The sequence below is a fragment of the Trachymyrmex cornetzi genome, unplaced genomic scaffold (genome assembly GCF_001594075.2).
Source record: "Trachymyrmex cornetzi isolate Tcor2-1 unplaced genomic scaffold, Tcor1.1 scaffold147, whole genome shotgun sequence".
Taxonomy (NCBI): Eukaryota; Metazoa; Arthropoda; class Insecta; order Hymenoptera; family Formicidae; genus Trachymyrmex; species Trachymyrmex cornetzi.
The window spans coordinates 3,853,611-3,875,312 of NW_017296059.1; the positions used below are offsets into that span (position 1 = coordinate 3,853,611).

General features: G+C 34.1%; 3 protein-coding genes across 3 annotated transcripts; 2 read left to right on the forward strand and 1 right to left on the reverse strand.

The window, feature by feature from the left end:
- The first annotated feature begins 1,295 nt into the window (after positions 1–1,295).
- Positions 1,296–9,028, forward strand: Prp39 (pre-mRNA processing factor 39). The gene is made up of 13 exons (XM_018502454.1): positions 1,296–1,443; positions 1,622–1,752; positions 2,127–2,333; positions 2,448–3,041; positions 3,247–3,421; positions 3,965–4,212; positions 4,713–4,838; positions 5,640–5,788; positions 6,366–6,771; positions 7,128–7,292; positions 7,402–7,788; positions 7,898–8,184; positions 8,502–9,028. The coding sequence occupies exons 1-13, from the start codon at positions 1,395–1,397 to the stop codon at positions 8,791–8,793; spliced, it is 3,216 nt and encodes a 1,071-aa protein (XP_018357956.1). The 5' UTR covers positions 1,296–1,394; the 3' UTR covers positions 8,794–9,028.
- Positions 9,029–10,093: 1,065 nt separating this feature from the next.
- LOC108757840 (uncharacterized) lies at positions 10,094–15,721 on the reverse strand. Its single transcript, XM_018502481.1, has 3 exons — positions 15,393–15,721; positions 11,627–13,985; positions 10,094–11,087 (listed from the first exon to the last, which is right to left on the reverse strand). Exons 1-3 carry the CDS (start codon positions 15,594–15,596, stop codon positions 10,939–10,941), a joined length of 2,712 nt encoding a protein of 903 aa, XP_018357983.1. The 5' UTR covers positions 15,597–15,721; the 3' UTR covers positions 10,094–10,938.
- Positions 15,722–19,012: 3,291 nt separating this feature from the next.
- Positions 19,013–21,379, forward strand: LOC108757657 (RRP15-like protein). The gene is made up of 4 exons (XM_018502143.1): positions 19,013–19,133; positions 19,902–20,376; positions 20,445–20,664; positions 20,927–21,379. Coding segments are annotated over exons 1-4 (825 nt in total). The 5' UTR covers positions 19,013–19,132; the 3' UTR covers positions 21,056–21,379.
- The last annotated feature ends 323 nt before the right edge of the window (positions 21,380–21,702 follow it).

The window sequence follows — 21,702 nt, forward strand, 5'->3', positions numbered from 1 at the left end:
TGTACTACTAGATCTACATTACGCGATATACGAAATAAATACAAAGTCAATTATACTTCGTGTGGCATTAAATTGTTAGAAATTTCACGCCCGTGAAAACATAGCGGTATTAATAATATACACAAACATATTTTATTAATACGTAAAAAATATTTTAAACTTTTCGAGAATTAAAAAGCGATCGGATTTGAACATTGCTCGTGTCGCGTGTGAAAATATTAATAATTTGATAATATTTATTAGTTACCTTGTTAATATATAATTCGAACGATCCTTTCGAGCCGTTTCCCGTCGTTTTATTCTCTACAGGCATTAGGATATTTCTGGAAATCAGGATTCGGATCAGGATACTTCTGCAGGAAAGGTCCATGATTGACTCGAAGCCAGGGGTGCGAAGTGCGAAGTGCGAACTATTCCAACGTAATATTACAAAACGTGACCCCGTCCCCTGGTCGAGTCGCAAAAGCGCGAGAATACGAATTACGCGTTATTTATAAGAGTCGCTCAACCTCGAACCCCACCACTCTCAAGCCAGCCAATAAGCGCCGGCCTCGCTGCGGCCGCTCTATCCGAGCGCTCATTGGATCACCGTTAGCTTTTCAATAAGGTATATAAACGCTACGCGTGAAGAATTTTAGTCTTTTTCGGAATTTGAGAGCATGTGTTACTCGAAGCCGGAGAATCTTGTATGTATTCAGATCGCGCTTTTACGATGTTAACGACGCGCGTTCTGAATACAAAAATTATATTTTTCTCTCTCTTTCTAAAAATTAAAAATCGCAATTAGATTAAATGACGGCTATATCGAAGAGATTGTATGAAAGAAAAATTGATCTTATAAAATAATAAATAATCAGTCGTAAAAAATGCAAATCAAAATTAGAAATTAATAACAATTAAACAACTAATTAAATACTTGTAAGCGTTTTATCAAACTTTACGAATCGATAGTTGTTATTTATTATATGTAACAGATAATGATTTGAAAAAAACAACTTGTAATTTTCTATTTTAATTAGAATTTAGGAAGAAGAAGAGAGATAGAAACATAATTTATACTATAATTATAACAAATTATAATTTATATTATATTTTTTAAAACATGAGTTAGCACTACGATTTAGTACGGACTCGCACTACATTTATTTACGATACCGCGATTTTATCATTAATACGTAGCTATGTAGTTCCTAAATCGAAAATATATGTATTGGCGCTAATATACGGGCGATTTCGACACAGAAAAAAGGCATAGCCTCTCTCAGGTTTCTCTCTGTTATTGGCAACCCTGTTTCGGAAGTATTGCGTCGCCAGCGTCGCCATTTTCCGTCTGAACTCTGAGCAACTGTTAGGTTCTGCGATTCACACATTCCGAAAATTGCAGCGAAAGCACGATGTCCTCACCGAGCGGTGACGAAGCCGAGGTCGCTTTGGCCGAACCAGGTAAAGAGAGAATCTTTTAGATAAATGATCGATTATCAGGTCATTGGAGATAAGGAGCTGTTTGTCTCCAAGGACGTGCCGCCCGGCGCGGCCGCCCAACCCACGAAACCGCCATTTCGATGAGACGGCGTCTCATCCACCTGGAGCATTGTACATATTTCGTTGTGATTTTTTCCAGTGAGACGCACCAGATCTGGTCGGGCCCGAAAAACAACAGTAGAGAAACCACCCAAGAAACCATCTGTGAAGAAGCTACTCGCTCGGGCGACGCGCTTTCCCAAAAAAGTCCACGAGATTGAGGAAATTGAGGTAAGAGTCAAACCTTTTGTAACCAATTGCACTGATATGGATTAACATCATCAGTGAATAACATGATCTTCATCGTCTGGCAATAAAACTGAAGCAAAGTAGCTGAATTTCAGTCTGGCTTTCTGTTTATTTTCTTTTGATATAAATGTTTGAAGCTATAGAAGAATGGACAAGTCGTTAATCCGATATATATATTTCATTAGAACGACAATAATGTAAAATACTATTTATTTGACTTAAAATATTGAACAATTATAATATATAATGTAACTTTCAATATTTTATGTCTGCAATATAAATATGATCTATTTGAATAACTTATCTGTGGAAATCAATGTGAAATGAAAATAATAAACAACTAATTGCCATTGCAGGAAGAAACTACATCTATGTTGGAAGAGGATGCAATAGAAAGTATGCCTGAGAACGGAGTTCAACGTGTGACAGACGTTATTGTGGAACAACGTAGCGAGGAAGATTCTTCTATGTTGCATTTGCAATTGGAGGATTCTGAAGACGCTAATATACAGGAAATTAATATGGATCAAAATGAAGAAATGGAACCAGATATTGAAGAAATAGTAAGTAATTTATGCAATATTTTTCTCATTTTTATTGATGTTTAAGTTTCTAAAAACTACATTACTTTTTTATTACTTTACGATACTATAGTTCATAAAACTCATTTCATTTAGGAGCATTCCAATGTAAGATCAGAGGGTATAATTATGGAAAAAAATAGTATGGACAAAGTAGAGATGCTGGCTGAACATGGAGACATTGAGGTGGAAGGTCAAGACGTCCAGTTGGAATGTCAAGATGTTGAGATGGAAGGTCAAGACATCAGTAATGATGACTCGAATCAACAACGTGTATTGATAGATTTTCAAAAAGTTATCAATGAAGATGGCAACACAATGACGCAAGAGATCCTAGAGGCAGAGGAGGTAGATGATTCAGAGAACATGTCTACACATACTGGTACTAGGATCCAAGTTATGGAAATTGACGAACAAGAAATATCGGAAGATGTGGAAACAGTAGAAACAGTGGAAACTGTGGAAACTGTGGAAGCAGTGGAAACAGTGATGGATAAGATAGAAGAACCCGAAATGGAAGTGTCACAGAGTGATTCCCTGCCGCGTATAGAAATAACTGCAGTTGAAAACGAAGAAAACGAAGAAACTGAAGAAATACAAGAATACATAACTGAAGATGATACAAAGAAGATCGGACCTGATACAGAGGCTGTGTCAGAGGACGAGTTACCGACTGAAGCCGCAGCCAAGGTCAGAAGCGTTCCGTTCACATTTTTTATATACATATGATCAGTTCTTTTCAGCTGAATTTCACATTGGAGAAAAAAGGAGAAAAGATGTTCGGAAGAAGTTCAGCTGAATAGATTTTATATAAATCGTTTATTATTGTTTTATATAATAGTTTCTATAATAGTTAATTCGTAGATTGATAATATAAATAATTTTAAATACATAGGAACCAGAGACTGAAGCAGTTTCTGACGAAGAACTGCCGGTTGCTGCTGCAGCAGACTTGGGCGAAACTGAGTCTGTGTCTGAAGATGAATTACCGCCAGACAGCGATAAGAAGAGAAAACATGGGGCGAAGTCAATAAAAACACTGGAAAAGAAAACTAAAGCGGAAAGCGGAAGTAAATACATTTCTTAGTACATTTCATGTTCCCATCTTGACAGAAAGTTGAAAAGTAGCAGCCAATTAGAACTTAGCACTGATAGTCGACAATTTCGGCTTTTTGTACTGTTTACTACCAGCGCGAGTTCTGATTGGCTACTACTTTTCTTCTTTCTTCTTTTCTGTCAAGGTGTGAACGCGCTTTTACACTTTCTATAGTTTCAAATTTAATCTAATGTGAGTCGCCACTGCTCCTACTAAATATATAATTTTTTTACCAAAACGATAATTAGATTTGACACTATATCATGTCAATTTGACAGTATATCGTGTCAATTTGACAGTATATCGTGTTAATTTGACAATATATCGTGTCAATTTGACAGTATATAATGTCAAATATAACCATTATTTTGGTATAAAATAACGATATGTTTGAGTAGGAGCAGTGGCAACTCACGTCAAGTTAAATTTTACATACTATAGATTTAACAGTATACAATATACCATAAAATGTCGCAGTCTAGAAACTTTCTTACATGTTTTTCTTTTATATTTTTAGCTAAACGTAAATTAAATGCGGAAGGAGAATACGATCCCAGTTCTCCGACGTCTGAGAACAATGACGAGGCACCGGCAAAAAAGGTTGCCTTATCAAGCGACACGGAAGCGGGAGATAAGCAAGAAATCAAGCCAGCATCGCCAAAAAAGAAAACATTGCCCGAACTAGAAAAATATTGGAAAGCCGTTAATGAAGATCCATCTGACTTTACAGGATGGACGTATCTGTTACAATACGTGGATCAAGAAGTAAGTAAAAGATTATTCAAAAGCAATTATTTAAAAGTTTTACTCAAGATTCAGTCTATGTTAATTATTCTTTTTTTTTTATATATAATCTATATAATATGGAATCTAATTCACTCTCTTCAGCATATATAAAAAAACCAAAAAGAGGACATAGTTTCTCATATCTATTGTCTTATCTATATCATTACAGCCTACCATACATTTCTTATTTTCTTATTATCTTTCCTTTTTTTATACTTATCTAATAACTTTGTTCATGAGTTTAAACACTTCCACCTCTTTATTGTTTCGTTGAGATAGAAGAAACAAAAAGAATAGACTCTAAAGTTCTGGCTACTTTAGCATCTATTCTTTTGTTTTCCTTATTTAATATAAGATATACTAAAACAAAATGTATTTGACAAGTGATTACAGAAATATTTGATAATATCCCTAGTGATATACAGAAGTCTTTTCAATGAATTAGAAATAATATTCGATTTTTGTTATTTTTGCTACAGAACGATGCAGAGGCTGCGCGCGAAGCTTACACCAAATTCTTGGAGCGTTATCCATATTGCTACGGTTACTGGAGAAAGTTCGCCGATTATGAGAAGAAGAAGGGCAATCCCGAAAATGTTCAAACGGTGAGTCCGATCGTATATTACGTTCGTTAGGCTATCTCTCATTATATGATATCATTATAATTAACGCAATCTAATGAAAATAGCTCGAGTTAGGAAGACGCGTGGGCAGTGTGCACGCACATAAATATGGTTTTCCCTTCCAACAGCATAGCACGTCTTGCGGCACCTATTCGACTTTCTTCGTTTACAAAATAGTTACTTATTTAATTAATATCCTGCGATACCTACAAAAATGCTATATTACATATTTTACTATCTTACCGATATATCTAATACATCAAGTACTCTATCGTACGATACGTAAGTCGAGCGAGATGGCTAGTTGTTTCCGAAGCGCCTTTATCGTGATGAAAGAAAACTATGTTATATTTACTGTAAGCATTTGTACACATAGCTTACTACAGAAAGTATTGTAAAACTCTTAAGCATAAGATATATGCGCTACTCTTACTTTATGTAAGTAAGATATGTCGGGTTGGGTGTTAAGTCAAAGTCAGAGACAAAGACTTAGGACACGTGCACGTGCCAGAATGGGAGCAAGAATGAGTGGCGGAAGACACTGTGGCGCCCAGATCGGAACACTCCCTGACTTTTAAGGTGAATGCACAATGCTCTGCAATCTCTGTGTTAATTAAATCTCTTTATTTACAGTACGCGAACGATATGTGAGTATACGTTGCTAAAAAAAGACCGTAATGCTTAACGAAAGCTAAAAGCAAAATAGGTATAAGATCTACCCGCCGATAAGTCCAACCCAGTTGTAAACTGTTCTAAATACGATCCACGAATCCGTTACCGCAGGTATTCGATCAAGGTCTCAAAGCTATTTCGCTAAGCGTCGATCTCTGGCTCCATTACATCAACCACTGTAAAACCGTCTATGAAAAAGATGAAGAGAAGCTCCGGGAGCAGTACGAACGAGCCATACAAGCTTGTGGACTTGAGTTCAGGTAACAAATCTAAAATTTTCTTCTAGATTTTTTTTTATATCTCTCTCTTCTTCTCTATATTTGTAGACACATTTTTATTAGCTTATATGTCATTGTATTACATCGCTCACTTGCTGCAACAACGACATAACTAAAAAATTATCATTTGAATTGCTTGCAGAAAAAGAATGGAAATATAAAGAAAATAAGAATGAACATATTTGAAAAAAAACTTTTATTTTCTCCTACAATTAATTATTATACCAAAATTGCATAACAAACTTAATATTATAATATTTTAATGATTCAAAACATTGAAACTCATTTTCTGGAAAACTTTATTTTTTGAGTTATGTTGTAGTGAATAAGTGATATTATTGCTCATAGAAAGATGATAAATTTCTGTAGTATTTTAGCTATATACAGGCTGCGTTTCGTTATATTTACTGCAAGTATTGAAAATCTAGTATGTGTAACATGAACAACAGATTTTAGTACTCATAGTAAATAAAGGAACCTTCATAATATATTGATAAAGATGTGCTTTAACAAATAATTAGCAAATATCGAAAGAATGACATAATTTAACATAAAACAGATCGGATCGTCTTTGGGAGAGCTACATAAAGTGGGAATCAGAGGGAAAACGCTTCAGCAGAGTGACAGCACTGTACGATCGTTTATTGTCAACACCTACTCTTGGTTACACCTCTCACTTCGAAGCCTTCCAAGAATTTGTGTCGTCCAACTTGCCAAATCGTATCCTAAGTGTGGACGATTTCCTTGCCTTACGCGCTGAGGTAAAGGCCCTTCTCAAATCAGATGATGCCACTGCGACATCCGCTGCAGATGATGCACCACCCGGTGAGGAACCACCGCCTCACGAAGTACCACCTACTGATGAAGAGACTCGTGCCATCCGTGAGAAGATTATTAGCAGCAGGCGCAAAATGCATAAAGCAAACGTCAATGCGGTTGCAGCGAGATGGACGTACGAAGAAGGGGTACATGATATTTAATTATAATTATATTCATTATGATCACACTTTAATAGTTTAGTTATTAGCAAAATGAGACTTCTTTTAATTTCTCAATGCGTTGTTTCACTGCTATAAATGGAAAAAAAGTTCTGACTCATTTCGATCCCTCACCGTAGCTCTACCTAATCGCGCAGTAAATGTGGATTCGTTGTAATACAGAAGTCAATCTTTTACAATGTTTTATGTTGTAAGTAAAAAAGTATATTCCAAATTAAAAGATTTGGATTCATTAATTAATTTCACTTTGAAGCACAATTCAAATTAGTTAACAATCTAGGACAATTAGTTTATAATCTAATTATATGATGTATAATTAACAGATAAAGAGACCATATTTCCATGTAAAACCATTGGAACGATGCCAGTTGAAAAACTGGAAGGAGTACCTAGATTTCGAGATTGAACAAAAGGATCAAAATCGGATAGTCATTTTATTCGAGAGGTGTCTTATAGCTTGTGCACTTTATGATGAATTTTGGATGCGAGTAAGTAGATATCAATCGATATTGTTATATGTATGCTGATTTTTGTTACTTCAAACATATAATTAAGAACATTCCTTATAACATAATTTTTATTTTTTTATTTGTATAGTTTGTACGCTATTTGGAATCGCTGAAGGGAGATAACACAGAAAAAATCCGAGATGTATATTCGAGAGCTTGTATGGTACATCATCCAAAGAAACCGAATTTGCACTTGCAATGGGCTATCTTTGAAGAGGGTCAAGATAATTTCGAGACAGCTGCCACCATATTAGAGAATATTGATAATGTATTACCAAATATGCTACAAGTGGCATACCGTCGAATAAACTTGGAACGCCGTCGTGGAGACTTAGAAAAAGCATGTATCTTATATGAAAATTACATTACCAATAGCAAGAACAGAACGATTGCTAATAATATTGCTGTAAAATACGCGCGATTTTTGTGTAAAGTCAAGGATGATGTCGACAAGGCAATTAAAGTGTTAATGAAGGTACGTTTAAATATAAAATTAATTTTCTCTTGACTATGTATTACGACGATTTGTGTTCAAATATTAATATATATTTATTAACACAACATATGTTGCATTTTTTATACAGGCCACAGAAAAAGATAAAGACAATCCCAGGCTATATCTGCAATTAATAGATTTGGCAATGCAACGAACACCAGTTGATACTCAAGAAATAGTAGGCTACATGGATATGTTTATAGAAAGAGAACATGCAGATCTTGAACAAAGAGTGCTTTTTGCACAACGTAAAGTAGAATTCCTGGAAGATTTCAGTCCCGACATCCGGCAAGTATTGAAAGCTCACGAACAATTCCAGAAATGCATCAAGCAAGCGAAAGAGAGAAAAAAGACGAAGAGCGACGACAACAAAACGTAAGTATACATAGAAAACTTAAAATGAAGATATTATTATTAAGGAGATTAATCTTATAAAGTAGTTTTAAATGTTTTACCAATTGAATATAATGAAAATATTTTAATAGAATATTCGAGTTCAGTAAATACATTAATATGAAAAGATTAAAATAGAAATATTGCTATTAAATATAATTAATATATATAAATATAATTAATACATACATTTTAGTTTGTATCATTTACTTGAAATTGACACAATATATCATTTATTTTTTACGTTTATGAAATATATCGAAATTTCGATAGAAAATTATTTTGCTGATTTGTTACAGCGATTCTTCGCCTCCAAAGAAGAAAACCGACCAGTCGAATGTACCACCTTCACCATCCGTGGGTTCGCAGTCTTCATACCAATACAGCAGCGGTCCGAGCGGTCCTTATCAATCACCACAACAGTTTCAGGGCGGACAATATGGTGGTCAGGGAGGCTATCAACAAGGTTATCAGCAGTATCCACCTCCATCAGACCCCAATTATGCTAATTATCAAAATTGGCAGTATGGTCAAGGTGGACCACAGGCTTATGGACCTTATAACCAGTGGGGATCTTATAATTATTATTAATATCGGTCACATAATTGTCCCTAAGACTATCATACTGTTAATTGTGTCCTACTGTACATTCTCTAGCTTTTATTTTGTCGATTTCGAAGTCAGACGAAGGAATTAATTGTTTAAGTACCTTGATATCCTTTGACATATGAAAGCTTATGCGTCAAGCGTTTCTCTCTATATATCAATAACTGATATCTAGCATGGATATTTAATATATGAATAAACTGTATACCGTTAACAGAATTTGATTTATTTACATTGCTATTTTAGATTACATTTTAAATTAATGATATATTAATTTAAAATGTAATAAAATAATTATTAATAATAGATAATAATTGATTGATAACTGTTTTATTACAATATTTTTATCTCATATAAATTATTATAAAGAATTCAAACCGTAAAAAATTTGAAGATATTAAATTTTCACAAAAAAATGAACAAATAAAATTCCTGTTAGTGGTGTATAGTTCTTTCAGAACCTTTTGTGTGTTCACATAACTCAAAGCGTTGCAGCTTTATAGCGTTAAATGTGAAGATGGATTTCTCGAATTACATCCACGATTCTTAATAAATTATAGATTCCGAAATGATTGTTGCATAATGTCAACGAAGTTACATTTAAGAAATGTGTTAAATCTTACGATACGTTGCGTCATGTTGGATATATTATGGTATATAACACACTTCCAAATTTATGTAAAACATCGACTTATTTAAATCGATTACTTCTTAATTTTACGAAAAAATTCGTGATCACTACAGATCATAATTTTCTGTATTCTTTATTAAATTTGTTCACATCGAGCTCTATTTTTTCAAACAAGTTCTGTCCGACACAGAATATTAAGAAATATCTTTCATTAATTAATGTTGAAGGTATTCTGTATTACTTTAAACCTGCGGTTTCTTTTATTGAAGATTATTTTGACATAGTAGAATGTATCGGTTACATCTCGATATTCGGTAAGTATCATTATAGGATTCAATTAAAGATTTAATAATATCAAAAAATGCTTTTTGATTGTTTGAAATAATACTAATAATAATATAATGAAGAAATAATAGTTTTTTCATAATTACACAATTATTTCGATATATATTTAAATTTTTCTAATATACACCAGTATATAACTTATAATTAAAACTTAGTGAAAAGATAATTTTAGTCTTTTCTTTTTTATGTCAATTTTGTAGTTTAGCATAATTACGTCAAGGAAACAAAATTTTATAAATTTTAAATATATTTCTCAACACGTCATTGTAAGGATTTTAATCTTTATTTACGTTTCGAATATATTTACTTGTGTTGATTTCAGGTATATTAAATTGACATGGTTTCGCATAATAATCTTTATTGCGTTTAATAAAAATCGGATTTCTACTTATTTCTTTGTTTCATTTACTTATATAAATTATTTTTTTTTTTCGCTTTTTGTTTCAGTTAATAAATCGCATATAAAACTATTTTCCAGAACCTAAGCGAAGTTAAAAATCCGTTATAAAATTTTTCAGAAAATGCTGACGATCTGTAACAAACTTAAAAACTGTGAAATATAAAAGTATCTTGGGGGAAAGGGGGTACACTTTCATTTTTTACTTACTGATTTTTATACACGCAATTAAAACTACTTTCTATTGCTGAAGTTTCAACATCGTAGCATATTTTAACACACTTTAAATATTTATATATATATATATTATCCGTATTATTTCATAAAGAGATTTGCAAAACATTAGCGAATTATATAATTTAGTTTCGATCTTTTTTTTTTTTTCAACAGAATAGGATTGTCGTAAACGATTTTCTCTTGAACATCGTTTTTCTTTTCTAATATATAGATATGCAGAAAATTGAACTTAGCTTAAACTGCACAACATATACTTAACTAGCTCCAGACGATTCATCCGCTTGCCAGATATTTGCACAAGCTGAACATCATATTGAGTGAATACTATAATACATAATGTAGAGTGGCAATGTGATCAAGCCGCATTCATTAAATCTTTGACAAGCGAATGGATACAGTTTCAAAATCGACATTAATTAGTAGAAAAGGATATCTCTATATATATGTATGTATAATGTATAACTTCATTTAAAACGATTATAAGTTAATTGTCATGAAAAACTTATTTAACGTAGCAGCGTTAAACAACCACGGCACTCGAGGCCATTGTGTTAAGTCCGCAAGTGCCATCCCCGCGGTAAACTCTGTAGTATCCCTGTTCGCCCCAAGATTTTCCCCAGCTGTTCTTGATGATCCAATACGGTAGGTCTTTGTGGAAAAGCGGATAGCCTGACAAAATATTGGATATAATATATGTCATCTATATACATCCCACTCAATAATATTAATATTAAATTGTAAACCTTCGAAAAGATGTATGAAAAAATGTAGCATCTCTTAAAAAACGTTGATTTTTAGTAAAATACGTATTCTTGATTACTCTCTCTATTATATATGTACGTATTAGCAATAGATATAAAAATATCAAATTATTAAGTTGTAAAACCATAATTATCCAAAATGATAATTAAAATTAATTTCTCTGGATTTTTGTGGAAAAGAAAATACAATATGAGCTCTACTTTTTTTTACTATGTTTTTCAAATATTTTTCAATCGTGTTTAAAACTACCTTTACAGAAATCTAATACTGACTAATTTAATTTATAATTTTTTATAATGAAAGATAGTAATTGATTACTTATTGTAAATATTAAAGCACTATTGTTCACAATGCTCTTAGTACTCTAAATAAGTAATTAATTATTACCTTTGCAGTAATAAAGTGATCAATATTAGATTAGAAAAGTATTTTAATGCGATACGTACTACTTTTGCCATATCCGACGATTAGCACGCCATGATCCAGATTCTTGGGATTGCACAGGAATTTGAGGGGATGCGAGACGCCACCCATATAAAATTGCATGGCATTAGCATTAATGCCGATGGCGATTGGACCGTTTCGCACCAACCACTGTGCTATTTGTGTCTCGTTGGATGTAATGTTCACAGCGGAGGCCAATTCTACCTTCACCAAATTCTGCTTGAAATGGCATTTTTCATTTTCCGCCTCATACGGATAGTCTGACTCCAGTTCGAGACCGCCCAGCTGCTCGATAGCTCTGTAGGCGTTATCGGGTAGACCGCCGTTACAGCCCTCATCAAGATTGTCGCAGTCCACCAGTTCCTGTTCGGACAAAGACAACAGCTGACCGTGCTTGATTGCGTATTGACCCTCGACGTTGCCCGTCACCGAGAAGGCCCAGCACGAACCGCATTGACCTTGATTCTTCACTGGAGTAACGACACCCTTCTGTCGCCAATCGAAGGTGGGTAGTAGATCGATATCCGGGATCTCGACCTTAGGCAGAGGTATCTCGTTCTCCGATCGCAAGTCGGGTCGTAGACCTAGGTAACGTGTGCGGAATTCCTTTTGCGACACGTCGGCGAACATGTTCACACCGTACCTGCCGGTTCCCTGCTCGTTCTTACGCAGCATCTCTATGAAATTGAGATTCTCGCGGAATATTTTAAATCGCAAATTCCTCTCCTCCGACGAGGAGTATGTCCGATTGTAAGTCGTTATGAAGTTGTCAAATAACCGCTCGGCCTTCATGTCCTCGGAGATCTGCAGCATCTTTTTGCTGTAATTAATGCCGCGCAGGGACCGTTTCCTTCTGCTATTTTCTGGTGGAGGGCACGTGATCGTTATCTCAGGTGAACCCTGATCGAGCCATGGTCGCGACCACACCCGTATCAAACACTCTTTCACTTCGCTTCCTTCCAGCAACTTGCAGTTGTTCTTGACGCCCTTTAAACAATTACTGTCGCCCAGTTTGGCTTTGATCTTATAAAGTTGACCAGCGACCACCTGGACACTCGCATTAATGATTTCTACTATGAGCGGCTCGTTCGGACTGTCTGATTCTGCGGAAATTTTCTGCAGAGCTTTTTGAGCAAAGAATTGAACATCAGGATTAGTTATGGACGTTACTGTGGGAGCACCAACCAAGTTCGGAACAGGCTCCGAACGCTTCCTTTTGTTATTAACGTTTCCTCTATCGTTTACCTTTTCGAGCTTCAGATCCTCCACGGAAACCTTCTTTCGCAGAAATTTCTCTTCCTTGACTTCCTTCATAGTTTCACCTGTATTGGGTGTAGCATCTTCCACCTTGACAGGCAGATCAAAGTCCTCTAAGAATTCTTTGAACTCTTTTGCCTTATCCGTAAAACCCGAGATCTTTTCGTCGTCCTGACTCTTATTCAACACTACCTTCATGATAGTGGATTCTGTAACTTCAGCTTCCTCGGGTTCCTTTGAGGGGGTCGAAGGCGCGAGGGTATAATTGTCCAAAATTTCCTTCAAGCCTTCATACACGTCGGCCATCTCAGTGTGGGACGGTTGTCCTTCGTTATACTTGACTGTCACAAAGGATTCGCTCTCCAAATTTGATCTCTGCGTTTGGTACGTGGCACTGGACGCGTTCTCGGGATCTGTACAGTTGTTCTTAGTAATTTTGAGGGATGACTGTTGCCACGGTCGTTGCTCGAACATGACCAGGCACAACTTGGTTGGAACGGTCGTTCGCAATGGACATTCCTGCTCTCGTTCTAGGGCATTCTTGAGGCATTCAGACTCGCCTATCAGCAGCAACAGCTGATACTCTATCACGTTGGATGAGACCGGTACCGAGCGGGTGACTCTTACGATGCTCATTAATTTGTGCTTATAATCGCTCGTGGTCTGCTCGTCCATCGATCTCAATACTTGGTCGCCGAAGGTAAGGAGACCTGGCAAATTCGGATTCAGCTCGTACGGACAACCTGGACAATAGTTGTTCCCAGAAGCGCGCATAGCGATAAACGGTCTAACGTTCTCATCGCCAGTCTCCTGAATCTCGTGATCCAGTTCCACGCTTCGATTGTTGTTCACCTGTTCAGCCAGACTCTCCTGAGTGACTTGAGTGTCCTCCTGCTCCTGATAACTTTGCTGCTCCTGTGACATGTCATTCTGTGCATCAGCTGGATAGAAGTACATGCACTGAATAGAATCATTCAGCGTCTCTATGTCGCCGTACTCGTCTTGCTTCAAGTCAATAGTACAGGCCTCTCTGGGACAGGACTCTGTTCCACATATTGGACTCAAGTCGTACGTAAATTTGAATACTTTGTAAGGCGGCTCATCCTGCAATAATAATAGAGTTATTTGCATGAGAAATGAAACGCAAATCACTATCTTAAAATTAAACAGACTTATTGATATCATTATTGACTAAAATAATAAATCTCGTTTATAATTTGAGTTATTGCAGCAATTATTCTGCTGTTGAAACTAAAAAGCATAATATTGTGTACTTAAAATCTGTTGCGCAGTTCCATATTTCTTTAGCTAAGTACAGCTTGGCCTGAGTACAACTTGGCCTGATAACCCAGACCGTTATTATCTCAGTTTATCATTGCCTCCGAATATATACATAGAAATGCATGTACCTTGACACGCATTAATAGAATACATTCGCAATACGCATATTGATATATATGTCACATGGTCAGAGAAATAAAACGAAATATTATCTTATCCCTGTTTTTCAGAAGCAGTTGTGCTTAACATCACCCTTATCAAGGAAATAAAATAATGACAGAATCCAGAACAGTTAAAAATTTTTAGCTTTATTAAAAACAAATTGCAATTTTGATGTATTTGTTTTTTTTTCTAAATAATAATGTCAATTATTTACATCAGTTGAGTATTACGCAAAACATTGCGTTCTCGAAGAAATCCAGCAAATAATATCTCCTTAAGATCGTAAAAACGTCTCGTGATTCTTAGAGAGAACGTTCATTAAACATGTCCTTCCAAGAAAACAAATCAAACTCATTATAATCATGCAATTATTTGACGTTTTAATCCTTGATATTAGATTCTTATATCCTTCATGCCATAAGATTATTTATAAATAGAAACAAACACATGCAATGCTTATAATTCATTCTTTATTGCATTAAAAAATAAAAAAAAATCGTTTTACCTTTAGAACTTTATCAGACTTCTTTGTGACATTCCGAAATAATTATTTTAAAGAGAAAAGAAATTATTACTCTGTCTATACTAATAATAATATAATCTCAATTCTTGGCCTCATTATAATTTAATTTTCATCACATTGATAATAGCAATTAATTCACAATTTAATTTTCATCACATCGACAATAATCTAACGACCTTAAATGTTTATAGAAATATCATCTTCACTTTCTGCAAATATTTAATTATTTATTCAAAGAAATTAAACTGCGCAGCAGAAAAAATTATCATCCACCTTTCAACGCTACATGTTGCAAACTTGAGACGCATCATATATATTTGCAAGCAAGGTCTTTCTCGTTGCTGTCATCATCAAACAAAGAAATTAGCTCATCGACTCATGTTCATGTCAGCATTGTCGGTTCTCGTGACACTCATACGACTGCGTCGAAAATGAAAACAAAAGCGCTGCAAGGGGGCATGCAATCGAAACTTCCCCCGATTTTCCCCGAAATATCCTGACTCTCCGTGGAAGTCGCGCGACGTCGAGCGGGTACACGGACTCACCAATTCCTGCGCGTTTATTAGATGGCCATGCGCGTACAAGTGATGCGTCGGAGAGTGATCGTTCAGGGCTCTCCACGCCTTCTCCGAGAGTTGCGACGGTACCCGGTTCAAGGGGATGTTCACCGGGTTCGACCGCACCACTTGCGCGATCAAGCAGACCAGGTAGAGGAGCGCGAGGTGACCCGCGCGACTTCGTTCTGCCATTTTGCGACGCGCGTCGTCGCGCTCAACTCTGCTCAGGATCGACCGCACTAAACTCTCGTATGACAGATCGGGACTGCCTATAAACAATCTCCGACTGTCAGCGACTGACTGACGTTAGTGACGTTCAGACGCTCCGCGATTCGTCAATCTGTCGTCTGTCCCTCTCACTCCTCGTAGCCACTCTCAGTTGCACTGGATTACCCTGGGTTATCCTTCCAAACGCTCGGAAGAAGACGGGTGATGATCGGGTACTGTCGAAACCTATGAGAGAAAGAGAGAGAGAGAAGGAAATGCAGGAGTAGATTCTTTTTTTTGCAACACGCAAAGTGACGGAAGTGATTAGAATTATTAGAAATCTATTTGCGTCATTTATGTATAAATATAAATGCATTCGTATGCGTTTTAATAAAGGACAGAAGAAAAAGAAGAATAACGTTGCTTCTTCTAGCTGTTTCATTTCCTGTTTTTCTTTTCTATTTAATTTAAATTTCCATGCAGAATAGAGAGATGAAACAAAGTGAATATAATTAGAGAACAATTAAGACAATATACGAATACGATTTTAATTGGGTTCTTCAATTTTATTAAAGTTTTCAAAAAATTAAGTAAAAAAGTCATGTGCGTACATACATTTTTGTTTCAAGCAATAGTTTTGGAGTCTCTGTAAAATTGACACTTTATTTTTAAAAATTGGAGATTATTATCAATAGCTCTATTTACACCCATAAAAGTTTTACAACTTGATAGGTTTTAAAAATAGTTCCGTTGATTTAATAATCACGTAAATTCACATATATTTTTGCTGCATAGAAATGCAATAAAAATATATGTAACATAAAGTTTGTATTTAAAAAAAAATGAAAAGAGAAATATGTAAAAATCATATTTAAAAAAACGTATCTTTTAATGAAAAGCAACAAACATAAAAAAAATATGTTGTTTTTTAAATAAATATGCTTTTATTCACGGCGTATTTGCTTAGTAATTAAATTCGGGAAATCCGCTAAATTACACATGCACCAATGATTAAATTCAATTTTGAAGCGCACAGCTGAGTTTTCCTTGCATCGTGAGCGTTCGTCAATTGTTTGATTGCGTTGAATCTGTAAATTGGATAAATACACATTCCCGTTCGGTGACTTAACACGAATGTACATATATTATACGTCATTATTCTGTCGTTACTTTGAGAGTCTGTTTGGTTAGTTATATATCTTTAAAGAATTAAACCAATAGAGAGAAGATCAAAAAGACAACATAAAAAAGACATCTTTTTATTACTTTGTAATATTTTTATGCTGTCTGGCAAGAAAGCTTTTAAAAAGTTAAATAAAAAAGTTATTAATAAATTTTTTTTTTAAGCAATAGCTTATGAAATAATAAGGCTTTAAATATTATTAATTACAGATTACGTTTAAACGCTGAAATTTATATATAAAACGCACACTTATTTATTAATACTATCACACGCGCGAAAAATTAATTTTCTTGAAACTTGTGGTGCCACGCGAAGTTGGGACCTCATTTAATTTTTTTTTAGCTAATGCTAACTGTTCCAATTAACACTGAATATTCATACAAAGTTCGATTCGTATTACTCAGTGTGCCAAATATTTCGAAACAATAATATACGGACTACAATCTAGAATTGAAACGGTCAAGAATCGCTGAAGTGACCAAATTATTGACATTACAGTCGTATAAAAATCTCGAATTGACTGAACGGAATCAAAAATCCTCTTACACAGAATTAAAGTAAATGCAAAATTAGGAAATGGTGCAGTGGATTTTATACTAAAATCGAAAAAAAGTTAAGTAAGTTTTTTAACTATTTTGAGGGGAGGGTAGCTATAACCTGTAGATCCCCAGTGAGAAATGATAAAGTAATCAACATCGAATCGACGTCAATTCGATTTTATTGTCATTTCTCATTGGGTTATGCTGTAGCTACCAACATTATATGCTGTCGAGTGACTGTGCGAGGCGCAAACCAGAAATTTACAGCAATTGACATTTCGTTTTATGTGTAAAATTATTAATCCCAAAATTGAACTCTAAGATAAAAAGCACATAAAATTATTATGTGTTCTTCATAGTACAAAATTTTGTTTAAAAAGTGATTCAGGGACGATTGAACTTGAAATTTCTGGCAACATTAAAATTTTGCGGAATATATATAGAACATTCTCGGAATATGTAACGATATATTATAAATGGAATTTTTAACCGATATTTGAATGTTGCTTTTACATTTCGTAAATACTTAGGAATATTTCAGAATACTCTTGAAACGCTTTTTGGGAATGTTAGAAATCTTTCATGAATACCTATTTCAGGAATATTAGCGTGCTTAGGAATAGTTAGCGGAGGTATAATTTGTGCGAGAATGAACATGCATAATTGAATGTGGGAAGACAGAGTTCAGCATGCGCTTTGCTAAAAATAATGATTCGTTGTTCCTCGTGTATGACATGTGTTGTCAATCTGCATGACGCGTTAAATAATAGAACTAGGATAATATATATATATCTGGAATCTGAAATGTGTATGTATAATACTGTATCATCGAAAACATGGAGAGAGCAATACAGCATCTGAAATACGAAAGAACAAAATTAATTAACTAGTATCTATCGGACTCTCACGTTCTAATTGTTTGTCACTATCGATAATTAATTTTCCTTCATCGTGAAAAAAATAGATGAGTCTTTGCAATAGAATTATAGAATTGCATGTAATATATTACACACAATATAAAAATAATTCATTTACAAGAATATTTTTTTAGGTATAAAATAGAAATAGAGAGATAGAGAAAGAATTTTTACCAATGTAGATTAACTTTAATCTTGGTTCAACTTAAGCCTTAAACACACAATGCGAGGCGATAGCGATAGCGATAGACATAGCGATAGCGAACAGAGGAATCCAACGTACGGGAATCCATTAGCGGGATTCTCTAAACGTCTAATCGACAAAGCAACAATAGAAAACGATCAAAACGAGCAAGAAAGTTAGATTATAATAAAATATATATATTTATGATACAAAATCACTCAATTCTCATACATAATACGTTATTCAACTACGTACGGTCTTCTTCAGTTAGCAAATAATTAAATAATTAACGTAATAATCTCATCGCAAATTAAAAACTGAACTGAATCGGCTAAAGTGTTATCCCACCACTTTAACGATTCTCTGTTCTCTGTTCCTTTTATTGTACAGAGCCCTTTATGCGTTATGCAAAAGTGTGTGCTGTGGCCTTTAAAAAGTGGACGTATGTACCCTAAGAAAAGTGGACGTTGCTATGTAGTTTACATCCACTTTGTCAGAGGACAGTAGTGCGCGGCAGCATTCTGCGGTTACAGGTTTTGGGCCGGCATGTCTTCTCTTTAGGTTTAGACAGGTCTGTTCGCGTTGCGTGCACTTTTGGCATTCGAACCACGTGTTATGTTTGAAGCCATTGGAATATTTGGAATATTGACTTGGAGTAAAATAGTTCAGTGTATGATATCACATTTTTACCTGTACCAAGTAAGGAATTATACAAGATTATTTAAATAAGTAAAAGGATGCTATGTTGCTCTGTGTAAAAACGGTCGGTGTTCGTAGTCAGCGGGTCCTGGATTTAATTTTGAATCTATTCTATTTTATACATGCCTCGGTTTTATAGAGGGTTGATTGAAGAATAAAGGAGTATGACATAAACAATTAATCCATTTTTTACAAGTATTTCGATAAGATAAAAAAAATAATAATTTGAATGTATAAAGTGTGACAAAAATAATTTGATTTATATAAAACATAACTTTATCTCATTCTTTTCAACATGCTTTCAAGTTTGATGGGTCCATCAAGATCATTTCTGAAATGATTTGAATGTATATTAAGAATGATTGAGAAGAATCTTGTTATTGCAGATTTCGATACGTAATTGAAAGTAATGAAGAAAAATGTTGATATCACAGATTTTGATGTCTAATTCAGAATATGAAAAAGATATCTTGATATTATAGGTTATATGTATATATATATATATATATATATTAAAAATTTGTTATTTTTTATCTTATTAAAATATGAGTTTTTTTAAAACATGATACAGAATCTATATATTCTTTCGTTTACAATCTCTATGTTTTAATCATCCGATGGGAATCGAGACTTGAACCTGAGACTCGTCAATTATATGAGTCAAATGCTCTCATGGAGCCACATATCATCCTGACATATTGTTATTATTGGTCTTAGTATTCTAAGAATCAATTTGATAAAGTCCCAAGTTGAATTTGTATTTTGTAGTGCAATCGAAGATAGATAAAATAAACAATGCTGATACGGCATTGGCACAGAGTGATAATGAAGATGACAGTGACTATGAAGAAAATGAAAAAGAAGATGAATCAGACAGTGAAGGAATGGAAGCTGACACAGATGAAGCATCATATGATGCCGGATCTACTACAAATGCAGGCTGGGCTGATGTTATGCAAAAGATTCTAAAAACAAATAAACCGAAGAGAAAAAAAACACTTGTACTGGCCAAGGCAAAGAAGTTGTGCGATATAAAAATAAAAGAGAAAGAAGATATTCCCTTCGAGATTGATGGCATCAAAGAAGAGATTAAAACAGAATCAGATAAAGATATTAATAAGACAACTGTTACACTGAATACTGCATCAATTAAATCAAGAATAACAAAAAACAGTGGTATCAGAATAAAACCATCCATTACAGATCGAGAGCATGAAAAAATGTTGCAAAAAATAGCCACAAAGTAGGTATTAGGTTTGTAAATTTTCTGTCATTTATACGTTGATAAATTCTTTATGCTGTATTTTGCAGAGGAGTCGTGCAACTGTTTAATGCAGTAAGACAGCAACAAGTGGAAATTAAAACGAAATTATCGCAAGCGGGTCCATTAGAAAGAAAACGCGAACAAGTATATAAGAATATTGACAAAAACGCTTTCCTTGATATTCTTATGGGTGGCAGTAAAAGTATACCAATTGATAATGGTGTTAAATCTGAAAAGCCTGTTAAGCAGACAGATGATAAAGACAAAGTGAGAAAATCGTTACACATAAGAAAATATAAATAAATATTATGAATATTATAAATTAGGTTGATATTAACATGTTCAATATTTTTATATTGGTATTAAAAAAATAACAGTAATATACTATTTTACCTTTTTTTATAAACATTAAATTTTTTAATGCATTTATATGAAGGCCATATATAATTGTGTTTATTGATATTGGTACATTTTGTTTTACATTGCAATGTACAATTGTGTATAACAATAGAAACATGCTTGTTTTAAGGATCACAAAATGTGGAGTGTTCTTCGAGACGACTTTGTTATGGGGGCTAAGTTGAAAGACTGGGACAAGAAGAACGTAGAAGAAGAAGATTCTTCAGCTCCTGAGGATATAAACAGCGATGTAGATTAAAAATAAGATCTTTCTCCTTTTTTATACGACTCTTTTAAATAACTATAATTAGTCATAAAAATATCGATATCAGTTGTGTACATACATAGTTAACTGCATTGATATTTCTTGGAATAAACATGTAAATATTGTGAATTGTAAATTATCTATGGATTTTCGAAACGGATTATTCCTTTACTCATTTAATTTTCCAATAAATCTCTTGTAAAATCAAATCATACATGAGAGAATCGGAATCCGTCGACTACAAGTTGACTGTCATACCTAAATGTGAATTGAGACTCTTGTTTGCTCACCACTACTATCTTAAATTATGACATCAAAAATGAAAAAATAAAAATAAAAATTCTTGTAAAATATATTAAAATGAAAATATATTTTATTGGAGCACAATAGATAGACTTGTAACTATACCGGACATTTCTTTTGTTTTTCTTTAATTAATGAATAACCATATATCTAAAAATGAATTATAAATATATATATAATAAAAAACGAAATAAATTATATTCATAGTTCTAACAAACTATCAAATTAATAATACATAGATATAATACATAGATATAAATATTTAATTTCTCCCTGAAACAAAAAGATAGTTTTCAGTATATCTTAATATAGATCTACGCTGTTGATTGCAAATATTT